Source organism: Sus scrofa, chromosome 14, assembly GCF_000003025.6.
Source record: "Sus scrofa isolate TJ Tabasco breed Duroc chromosome 14, Sscrofa11.1, whole genome shotgun sequence".
NCBI lineage: Eukaryota > Metazoa > Chordata > Mammalia > Artiodactyla > Suidae > Sus > Sus scrofa.
This window is the reverse complement of record NC_010456.5, coordinates 107,704,607-107,716,245: the sequence shown is the minus strand read 5'-3', so window position 1 is coordinate 107,716,245 and position 11,639 is coordinate 107,704,607. Positions and strand designations below refer to the sequence as shown.

Sequence of the window (11,639 nt, the reverse complement as noted above, 5' to 3'; positions counted from 1 at the left end):
GCTGTGCGTGGAATACCCACTACTACTTCCAAGTCTGGCACACCCCTGGGTCTGATGAGGGGATGAAAGGGAGCAGTGTATGAGGGCAGGAGGGGACAAAGGCAGTGAGGAGAGTGACACCCTACTTTTCAGGGGACTTCCAAATGGCCTGATGTCAGAATTACATACTTGGGAGATTGTTAGGTTTGTTGTCAGCTGACTTTTGGATACATCTTGATTTTGTTTGAAAGCATCTGGCTGTCAGCACAGCTCCTGACACGATCAACCTGATAAGGAGGCCACATTGCACAGTGAAGAGCGTCTCCCCTTTGCCACATCTCCTATCTGTTCCTACCCCTAATGACCTTGCCTAAAGCAGTGTCCTTCCCACTTTACATAGATCTTCAGGAAAAGGGAATTCTAACTCTTGAAGTAAACTGTTACCACGGTGTCACTGTCATCTTGCTATTTATTTTAAAACATTTGGGGGAGAGGAGCAAAGAGAAACTGTGCCAAAAAATGCCGTTTTCATATAATGGTCCTTTCTGTGGAAAAGCTTATCCGTGACTTTATGCAAATGAACAGAAAGTCCCAACGAGATCTTCAGATGGGATAGACTTTTTTGCTTTTCCTTGAGCCCAGGAAGGAGACAGAATGACACCTGCTGAAAACAAGGACTCCATGTGTTCAGGACAACAGGAAGTAGTGACCAGCCAGCAGTTTGCCCTGGCCTGGTTACAAATCTGGTTATAAAAGAAAGCAGCTGGAGAGACATTTGCATGTCCAATAGGTTTCACTATTAAAGTTTACACAACGTGGAGTAATCAGCCTGGCTGGCTGGCTACCCAGATCACATGATTATGTAGAAACATGAAACTTGACTATGTGCTCGAGCAAGTTTTACTTCTCCCTAGTGCAGGGGTGTGTGCCAGCAGGCTGCACTCTCAGAAATCAGTCTCAAGTGACTGGGACCCTTGCGATCAAGGGCTTACCATGCTACTCCCAAAGAGCGCCAAGGACCACTGACATTACCACTGGACGGTGATTCGTAGCTTGTATAATTACCAAAAAGAATGGACAAGCTTAATAAAATAACTGTCCCCGCCAGCCAGAAGCTGAGGTAAGATTTTCGCCATTCAATACTTTTCCTCCTTCTTCTCCTTTTTTTCCAGTGATCTTACTACATCTCAGAAATACTGAAATCCTGGAATGCTTTGCTAGTTCTGAGGCAGTAGGCTGTCAGTGGATATAGGGAAGTGGACTGCATTTTTGAAGAAATCTGTGGGAACGAGTTGGCTTATTCTAGTGTCTTTTGCCAGTGATGGATTAAAGTGTAATGCTCTGAAGAGACAATAAAAAAAGAAAAGCCAAGGGCTACCAATGGCCAGCTTGAAGAGTCTGAATACAATAAGCTTTTCTAAGGAAAGGTTTGTCTGATTTGAGTACTCAAATATTTCATTGTGGATTACTATTTAATGTTAAGGATTGTTACAGTAATTTGTATTCATCGCAGCTGTACTGTCTCTTATTTATTTTGTGGCTGTATATCACAAGTACTTTGGGGAGATTAGATCCAGATTAGATTCCAGTGTCTTCTTGTCAGTGGAACTATTATCTATAAAAAGCCATTTAGAAAGAATGAACCCGAAGTGACCCAGGGGGCAAGAAATCAAGAAACTCCTCTGAGCTATGGAATAAAAGACTTCCCAAATTTTGATTTTGAAGATCTTCTTTTCGTCTTATTGTAATAACATCATGGCTTTTGGAGACTGGACCTTTTAAAGGTTCAATGCGTGTTTTATATTCCAGCTACCACTTGAGCTTCAGTTTTCATGGTGATGGGACACGTGTAGCAAGGAAGTTATCGCACATGATAAGGAGCTAGAGCATTCGAGCTCTTGAGACAAAATTTAAGAGAAATGAGTCTGGAAATGGCAGAGGGACAGCCCTTCACAGTTAGAATATTGGTCACATCCCCGGAAGGTGCCTGGGAAATGAGCGTTTGAAAGAAACTGGAACCAGGAAGCAGCATGGTGGCGCTCAGGCCTTTCAGGGTGTGTAGGTAGAAGCTGTTGTACGATCTGCACTGACAGAGACCAGAAGCTTCCTCAGTTTTACCCTTGGTCTCACACTGTGTGCTGTCATGGCAGGGGGGCAGGTAAAGCAGTGGAAGTAGTAACTGACTAAATGAGTATAAGAAGGGAATTGGAGTTGCTGGAAAGATGTTGACAGAGAAGATGCTTCAAGAGCTAGGCTTGGTCAAAATAAATGAACAAATCAAACCAAATAAAAACAAACATGCAGCTATTGAGAACAGAAGGGTGGTTACCAGAGGGGAAGGGGTGGAAGTAGGGGTTAAAATGGGTAAAGGAGGTCAACTGTGTGGTGAGGATGGAAACTAAACTTTTGGTGGCGAGCGTGCTGTGGTATACACACAGAAGTAGAAATACAATGGTGTAAACATGAAAGTTATATTATAAACCAATGTTACCTCAGTAAAACAAAATAAAGAACTAGGTTTTGAGAGACCGGTAAGATAAAAGAAGCTGGAGAACTGGAGAGAAAGCATTCTGTGCTGGGAAGGAGGAAATACAGAAGCTGAGGCTTGGACCTGAACTTGTATACAGACCACATGTAGGATGATGAGGAGAGGTTTCTGCCTGACGGGGCCATGGAGTAGGCGTGTGGGACCAGAAGGTCCTGACAAGGTTGGACGTGTAGGGTGGGGCCAGATTACAAAGGACAGTGAAGGCTGTACCCATAGAGAACAGCTGACACTGTTGCAGATGTCATGCCAACAGGCTTAAGGGAGGTTGGCAAGATGGCCTGGCAGGGTTGGCGGGGTGGTGGTGGGGTGCCTGAAGACAGGGATGCTCAGTGGAAGAGGGGCAGTTAAATAGCCCAGGCCTCTAGTTTTGCAGACCTAGACGTGGAGCATGGCAGTGAGAAGGGAGAGGGAAGGAGAGGTTGGAAAGACATGCCAAAGAAACCAAAGAGGCATGGATATTAGGGTTTCTTTCAAATGAGCAAGAGGATTTAGAAGGTCTTTTTCAGAGATATTCCATAACGTAGGGCTATACTAAGTCTTGGAACCTCGTTCAGGAAATCCAGATGGGAATTTCAATAAAGAAAGGCAATAGAACCTAAATCACTTTATGATCCCTCCTTCAGGGACAAAGTCCAGCTTTGTCACAGAGTGGTTGATAGGCGATAAACAACCATAGATTAGAGGGTAGAAAACCAAAATTGTATTGTGGATAATCATATACTACATTCATTTGCTCGGGCAGAAGTAACTTTTTCCCACTTGGTTACTAAGTTGTTTTTACAGAATTGGCCTGTTTTGGTAAAATGTCCACTGTCGACGTGGAACTTTTCAAAGAAGTGAAATTGTAAACACAATGAACTTGAGGTGCTATATTAAGTCTCTTCTGTAATTAGATAGGATGGCGAGGAATAGGTAAATTAAATACCTGATCCTGGTGGTTTGTAGCTTCTGTCCCAACTGGAAGGTGGCCTAACTGTGCAATTATTTGGCATTAGATGACAGATAAGTGAAGAGCTATGTTCATACTCTTGGGTTTATCAAAGTTTACATGAGAATTTGCTTAAATTCTTAGCCATAAAAATAGAATGATAGTGAGTGTCCATCGAGGCAGGCAAGGATAAAAGGGTTGACCCTGATCTAGGGGCTATGTTCCCAGGGCTGAAAAGAGACTAGAGGCAGAAGGAGTGACCAGGAGAGAGAGAAAGCAGAGTTAACCAAGAAAAGGAGGGAAGGGAACAAGTGATTTTCAAAACGAACGAGAAAGAGAAGGTCCCCAAATAGACACCCTCCCCCCACCACCAGATGGACAGTTGGGGATGAGTAGTCAGCCTGAGAGTTTCTACTGCAGAAGAATTGAGAAAGGCGAAGTGGCTAAGTTGTATGTGACCACAGAAATGTGTGAGCATAGATTCTGGGGTTTTTTCCCCTCCCCTTAAGGCACTACCAGAAGTCAGTCTCTGTTGGGAATCCAAAAACACTTAGGGCCTTTCAGTTGATTTTAAGCCATGATTTTCCCTGGATTTTATGAGACACAGCTCAGACCCGAGTTCTCACTTCCAAAGTAAGTATAAGTATTCCTATTCATAAAAACATTATACTTTGAGGTAAACATTTCAACATTTACAATCCTGAATCACACTGACTATATTCCTTTCAAATTGGTAAAACTAGTTTGTAAAGGAAATGGTATGCTTTTATATTTTAAATAACCTCCCAATTGACTCATTGTCAATGCTTGTATATTTTTCTTTGTAGTCCCCAACAAACACAAATTGTTTTTACAAATGGAAAAAGTCCTTGACACAGGTGTGGTCAACTCAAGTCTCCCTAATCCTCGTCTAATTGGTTGAAGAGTATGGTGTTTCTCAGTCAAACTAACATACGTGTGACTTTAGGAACGTTTGCTTAATTTCCCTGGTCCCAGCTTCTTCAGCTGGAAGGATAGAGGAAACAAGAGTACCCATCCCATAGGGCTATTGTAAGGGTTGGATAAATTATTTTGTGAAGCAAATGACTCATAGTGGTCCTGGCACATAGTAACTATTAGATTAAAAAAGTGGTTATTTAATAACATTATTATTATTAATTCTGTAGGTGTGCAACTGATTTTCTGAACATAAACACAGTGCTTTACATTGATCCTTGATAAAATTTCATACCAGTTTCAGTTCTTCTTTTCGGCTATTTTGGCTTCTTTACCTGTTGATTCTGACATCTGTGACATTTTGCTTTGCATTGGCTGTAGACGTGACAAATATCCCTTCCCTTCTCCGCCTTAACCTAAGTGACTAAAAACTGTTGAGCATGACAGAGCCCTGTCATGGGTGTCTGGGTCTCACAGGTGGGGCTCTCACCCAGAGATCCTAACAGATTCTGGGACATGACTTTTCTTCTCAGGTCCTGGAATCTTCAGCTGGAGTTTCCAGTTACTTGACTTTGCAAGTTCAATTCTTTAGAAACAAATGTGTTTTCTTCTCACCTTTCTGCCACTAGCTGCCTCTTGGTTGGTCCTCCCTGTTTTGGTCAATGGTGTCATCATCAACCCTAAGTCTGATTCATCCTTCTCTCTGTGCTTCCACCCACCTACCACACCTTGAAGTCTTTCTTTCATGATGCTTCCAGTTGTGTTCTTTTCCTCCCTTTTCTATCACACCATCTTGGACAGGTCCTCATTGGCCCTGTGTCTCCTGGCTACAAAATGAGGCGTTTGGATCGACAATCCCCAGACTCCCTCTCAGCTGTGATGCTGTGTCAGCCTTACGCATGAATACCATGCTTGATATATATTACATCCTCTCAGGCTACCATTTTATCCCATGACACTGGAGAAATATTTCCTGATGGAATTATCACCTTATTCGAGACAGTATTCAAAATATTTTCAAACTCTTTTTATTGCTTTGAAAGGTTGTCCAACTCTAAATACTGGGGTCAGAGGATTCATCTAGACAGCATGTAGATGCATCATCTAGAAGGTAGTTATGATGTATTTAGGACAAAGCAATTGGTGCCCCCAAAGGGCAGGATTCCAATTGTCAATTACCAGTTAGGGGACCCAAGGAAGTCACTCAGGATCTCTAAGCGTGTTTCCTCACCTGTCAAATAAGACTCAGATGCCTTCTTACAGGCTTGTTGTAAAGACATGGGCTAAAGTGCCAGAATGATGTTTATCACATGGTCAAGAGAACAAGTCAATAAAAAGTAAACACAACAATCAGTACTTCATCCCACTTATTATGAGGGACCACTTGTTATCTCTCTTCCTGTTCATAGTAATAGATCCAACCCCTTTAATGGGCATGGCAAGCAGAGCAGGAAGCTACCCCAAGGGCTAACTGTGAATAGAGCAACTCCTGAATACATGTGTGTCTGGGGCATCTCTCTTCTCATTCTTTATAAGCTTAGATCAGAGGCCAGTGCTGATGTGGGTGGGCAAAGAGGAGGCACAGCATCTAAGGGTAGAGATAAGAGAGGGAAATCTGATTTCCTGTTTTCTTCACACCGCCTACCTGCATTATGTCAGCTGAGAATCTGCTCGACTGGGCTATCTTGTGTCCAAAGAATGGAATACTCAGACAAGGTCTCTTTCTTCTCAAGGGCAAGCTACGTGGAAGCCATCTTAGAAATTTGCTTAGTGTTTTTTGGATTTCAGGCTCATCGGCTAAGAAAACTCAAGACACCAGGAAAACTCTAAACCAGAGAGCACATATTCAAGGCACCCTCTCTCCTGGATCCAGCCCTCACCTGAGCAATGTGTGCTGTGGCTGAACAATTCCCTCCTTTTTATGCAATCTGCTTCCAAATGGGCTATGATATAATTAATTAGTTTTCCAAGAGCTGAACCACAATTACATTCCACCCTACCTCTTACATCGCTTGAGGGGAGGAGACTGGGCTGGTACCAAAATGCTTCAGGCGCATATTTATGATCTCTTGGTTTTCCCCTGTAGATGATTAACTTCATCTGTTCTGTGAAGAATTCACTTGTTTGGAGCATTTTCAAAGAGAATCTTACTATTGCTTTCATGCAATGACATCAAGGAACCTAAGCTTATGAGAGAACATGAATTGAAAGAAAAAGAAATTAAATGATAGCTTGTTACAGAGAAATTGAAACAATGGATAGCTTTCTTTGGCCTTTTTTTTTTTTTTTTTTTTTTTTTTTTTGCTACTCCCATAGCATGCAGAAATCCCAGGCCAGGGATCGGACCTGAGCTGCTGCAGTGACAGCACCAGATCTTTAACCCACTGCACTACAAGCTTTTAAATAAACCTATATACATTTTCTTCCCTTGCCCTCCCCAAGACATAGCTGCATCATTTAAGTTGGTTCTCCACTAGGGATGATTTTACCCTCCAGGGGACATCTGACTGTCACACTTGGGGAGGGGACGCTTCTGGCACCTAGGAGGTAGATGCCAGGGGTGCTGCTAAAAATCCTGAACTGTACAGAGCAATCCTTACAGCAAAGTATTATCTGGCCCAAAATGTCAATAGTACTGCACTTTGATTCAGACCAAGTGAAATGAATTCTGTTCTGAATTCTAGAACAAGAAGCACAGATTCATTTGAATGTTCTTACAGTGACAGTGTATATTTAAGGTTTAGAACGTATAAGTTGAGAACATATCTTTGCAACTGATGTGGCCTCTGCTTGTCAGAATGATTTTCCCTTGTCTGGGCTGACCTGAGTCAAGGGTTAGCAAGGGGAAAGGCTAGAAGTACTGAAGCCTTGTGTTTCTTTTCTTTCTTTTATTATTATTATTATTATTATTATTATTATTATTATTATTATTATTATTTGGCCTCACCCATGGCATATGGAAGTTGCCAGGCCAGGGACTGGATTGATCCACAGCTTCAACCTATACCACAGCTGCAGCAAGCCCAATCCTTAACCCACTGCACTGGACCAGGGATCAAACCCTCGCCACTGCAGAGACACCACCAGATCTATAACTCCCTACACCACAGTGGGAACTCTGGGTCTGTATTTAAGTGAGATGTTTTTTGTCTTTTTTATTTAATTTAGTGTAGGAATTCTTGCTGTGGCACAGTGGATTAAGGATCCAGTGCTGCCGCAGCTGTGGTGTAGGTTGCAGCTGTGGTGTGGGGCACCACTGCAGTTCAGATTTGATCCCTGGCCTGGGAACTTCCAAATGCCACGGGTGTGGCCCCCCCAATTTTTTTTTTATGTTAAACTAGATCCCAGGAACTACAAGCACCACTGAAATATATGTTGTTTTCTCCTGGGCAGAGAAAAGAAAGTAGGAAAAGATTTCGAGACAGGTCATTTTGGAATAGTCTGTTTTGACCTCGCTAAGTAGATTGGGCAAACCCTGAGTGGAAACCCATAGAATTGGGATAAAAAGTCAATCAGACTCCAATTCTGCAGGGTAGCAGTCATAGGGTCTGCCACTGTCTCCCCATCAGACACACTGTGTCTCCTGCTTTGTGATTTGGATCTGTCAGGTCCCTTTAAATGGCCCCACTGACCTGGGGCTGCTTCTTTAAGTGATCTTGCATCTCTGTTTGCTCTCTTAGGCATTGATGTCTAAGCTCTTAGAGACACAGCTTCAGTTTTCTCATTCCACACTGGGATTCCTAATCCTCCAGGGACCAAGCACACAGAGGTTAAGAGGATGGCACACCTATTGCTCTAGAAATGGGCCCCACCTGTGGATCGGGTGGAATTCCAGCCCCCATTCAAGTCCTGCCTCCAGGTCAAGGGAGCTGTGGCCTGAATCGTGCCCCTGGCATGCTGTCTTCCAGGTCCCACCAACCTCAAGGCTGCGCATTGCAGGGAAACAGCTTTCGTGCTAGGCTCTGATGGAGTAGGGATTGCCTGGCCTGCAGTAAAAACCCTTTCTCAGGGGGCCACACCTCCTGCTGTGAGCTGAGCTCCCTTGCTGGCTCCTGTGTTCCCATCCTCAGTGCTACACCTCTGGATGGGTAAGCTTGTCTTCCTTCCCACGCCTGTACCTCGCTCCACAGCTGAGGGCTGTCTGCTCCCAAACAGCTCCTCGCCCCAGCCGCTGCTCCTCTTGTTTGACTCATCTTCTCCAACCAGACCTGCCCCACTTCCCTTCTGAAAGGGCATCCACCAGCTGCTGGTTTTCCACTGGGGCGTTTTCACAACTTTTCACAACACTAAGGTCTAGGCTCCCAAACAGGCTGTAATCCCTCAGTCCAGCATGGCTACTTCAGTGCGCATTTCCACATCAAGGCACGGAAGCCAGCTTAAGGGACATGCTGCTTATCATCTCCTTGATGAGCGGCCCCTCACTGTTGGGACAGGAACTCGTTACCCCAGAGGTGTCCCAGCCTCCTAGCAGGGTAGCTGGAGTCCCTGGATCTCCACCAGATTTCAACCCTCCTCACAGTGTAGGGAACACGCAGCAGAAGCCACTGTGTTTCCAGGCATGTGCTACACGGTTGCACTGGGTCCCTTGCTTGGTTTAATGCTCTTCTTTTGCTATCTTGAGATCTTGAATAATTCTGAAGGAGGGGACTCATTTGGATTTTCACTGGGCCCCAGAAATTATGTAGCCAGAGCTGGCCACAGGTTCCACGAGCCACCTTGGCTGAGTCTGCTCCCCCTGTGTGTAGGAGACACAAACTTCAATGGAGAAGCCTCTCTCCCTCTCTTCCCCAGCCCCCAAATCAGAGAGCTTTACTTGGCAAGTAAGATGGAGAGGTCATCTCTCTAGCCCCTCAGGTAAGAGGCCCAGAGACATGCAGTTACCTCTCCAGGCTCACACCAGCAAGGCCCAGTCTAGAACGACACCTCCATGTCTGCCTATGAGGAGGGCCTTTGTCACCACCCCCACCCCGTGTCATTTACTGGCCAATAAAACATTCTCACTTAGTCTGTGTTCTACATTTTCCCTGGATTTTTAAAAAAACTAAAACGCAGCTAGTTTACTAGTCAGAAACACCAGTGAGGCCCTACAGAATTTTGCTGCCAGTATTTCAGGCTATTACATGTTTCTAAGTCCAAACTTGAATTTCACACTGACGCAGGCATGTTTGGTACCTACTAATACTATATATTTTTCAAAGAATGCTCCCACAATAGTTCATGTCATGGGAGAGTGAGTTATAATTAAAAGGAGCAGAGTTGGTCTTACGAGTAAACTAAGCATACAGGACCATGTGGTATAATTTTAAAAATGTCCCAGAAAAAAAAAAGAGTCCCAGAAAGGTGTTTTTGCTGTGCTGGGAAGAAAATGAACTTTGGAATCAGGCAGACCTAGGTTTGAATACTTTTTCTGTATTCAGTAGCTCATGGTCTTTGAGGAGGTCTCTTAATCCTTTTCAGCATCAGCTTTTTCACCTGGAAAGTGGGAATATTAATATGTAACATAATAGGGGTGTTGTAACAGTAAATATACTAAATAGAAAATAAGAGTTTGGTGAATGTCCCCTTCCCAGAAATCCCTCCCGGCCTGGGCTCCCCTGTTGCCTCAAATTGTTTCATTAGAGAGGCATCCTCGTGGGGTAATATAGCTTCTCAGAAGGCTGGTTCAAAAAAAAATTTTTTTTAGAGGAAACTTCATTTTATTATTATTATTTTTTAAGATTTCAAATGATTTTCTTTTTTTTCCATTATAGCTGGTTGACAGTGTTCTGTCAATTTTCTACTGTACAGCAAGGTGACCCAGTCACACACACACACACACACACATTCTTTTTTCTCACATTATCATGCTCCATCCTAAGTGACTAGATATAGCTCCCAGTGCTACACAGCAGAATCTCATTGCTTATCCATTCCAAAGGCAACAGTTTGCATCTATTAACCCCAAATTCCCGGTCCATCCCACTCCCTCCCCCTTCACTTTGGCAACCACAATGAACCATCACTAAGTATCACAGGTTAAGGCCTTAAGCCCTTATCTGTCACTAATACCCAGGTGGGAATCTAACCATTCAGGCCAAATGGGCAGAAAGCTCTGCTCTTCTGTCTCCCACCCAGAGGGGGCTCAATCTGCAGACTCTAGTTGACAGAAGGGAACATTGTTCAGGCGAGTGGTGATAAGGAGGCAAAGGGCAGAGGAGGGAGACCACACCTAAGTAAAGGGAGTTCCCAGTGGGGAAGCTGTGACGCAGGGTGCTCAGACCAGAGGATTAGACAGTTGAGCTCAAAGGTAGAAAGAATTATCCTCCCTCATTGAATTTGCTGTTGTTGTTTACAACTTCATTTGGCTCGAAGTGTAAAAAGGTGCAGGGTGAATAACCCTTTAAGCATGTAAAGCATATTAAAGACCATGCTCAATCCTGGACAGGCAGGAAACAGTCATTTTTAGTGCAAATAACTACACTAGAATCAAAATAAACATAAAAAAATGTGATTTCATAAAGAAAAAGGGTAGATATAATACCAAATCACTGGAAAACTGAACCCTCTACCTCTACCTATTATCAAAATAATAATGTGATTATTTTGCTTTTTAAGGTGTCTTTACAACCTGTTCAGGGCCAAAGTCCTCTTTCTACAATGGGAAAACTTTTGATTTCATGTTATCACCACATCCACAGATTATCACAGTTGCCCAACCCAGATGACTGGGCCTAATTCACCTAATGAATTCTGAAAACAACTCTGAACATGACGAAAACAAAAGCTATTCATGTGCCTCAAAAGTAAATTGGAGGGGGGGGTGGAATCTGCTTTAAAATTGCTAATGATGGAGTTCCCATCGTGGAGCAGTGGTTGATGAATCCAACTATGAACCATGAGGCTGCGGGTTTGATCCCTGGCCTTGCTCAGTGGGTTAAGGATCTGGCATTGCCATGAGCTGTGGTGTGGGTCACAGACACGGCTTGGATCCCGAGTTGCTGTGGCTGTGGTGTAGGCTGGTGGCTACAGCTCCACTTAGACCCCTAGCCTGGGAACTTCCATATGCCATGGGAACGGCTCAGGAAAAGGTAAAAAGACCAAAAAAAAAAAAAAAAAAAATTGCTAATGACACACGGTGGTGGGGGATACATTAGGAGTTTGGGATTAACATATATACACACTACTATATACAAAACAGGTAAAGAACAAGGACCTACTTTCTAGCATAGGGAACTATATACAGTATTCTTCAATAAACCATCATGAAAA

The 11,639-nt window shown here is 43.6% G+C and overlaps 1 protein-coding gene across 1 annotated transcript in view; it reads left to right on the top strand.

The window, feature by feature from the left end:
• BLNK (B-cell linker) overlaps nt 825–11,639 on the top strand; it is an 84,945-nt gene continuing 74,130 nt past the window's right edge. Inside the window, exon 1 of the mRNA XM_001928233.5 lies at nt 825–1,099. Coding sequence (XP_001928268.1) covers nt 1,053–1,099 — 47 coding nt within the window. The 5' untranslated portion in view covers nt 825–1,052. The remainder of the gene's footprint in view (nt 1,100–11,639) is intronic.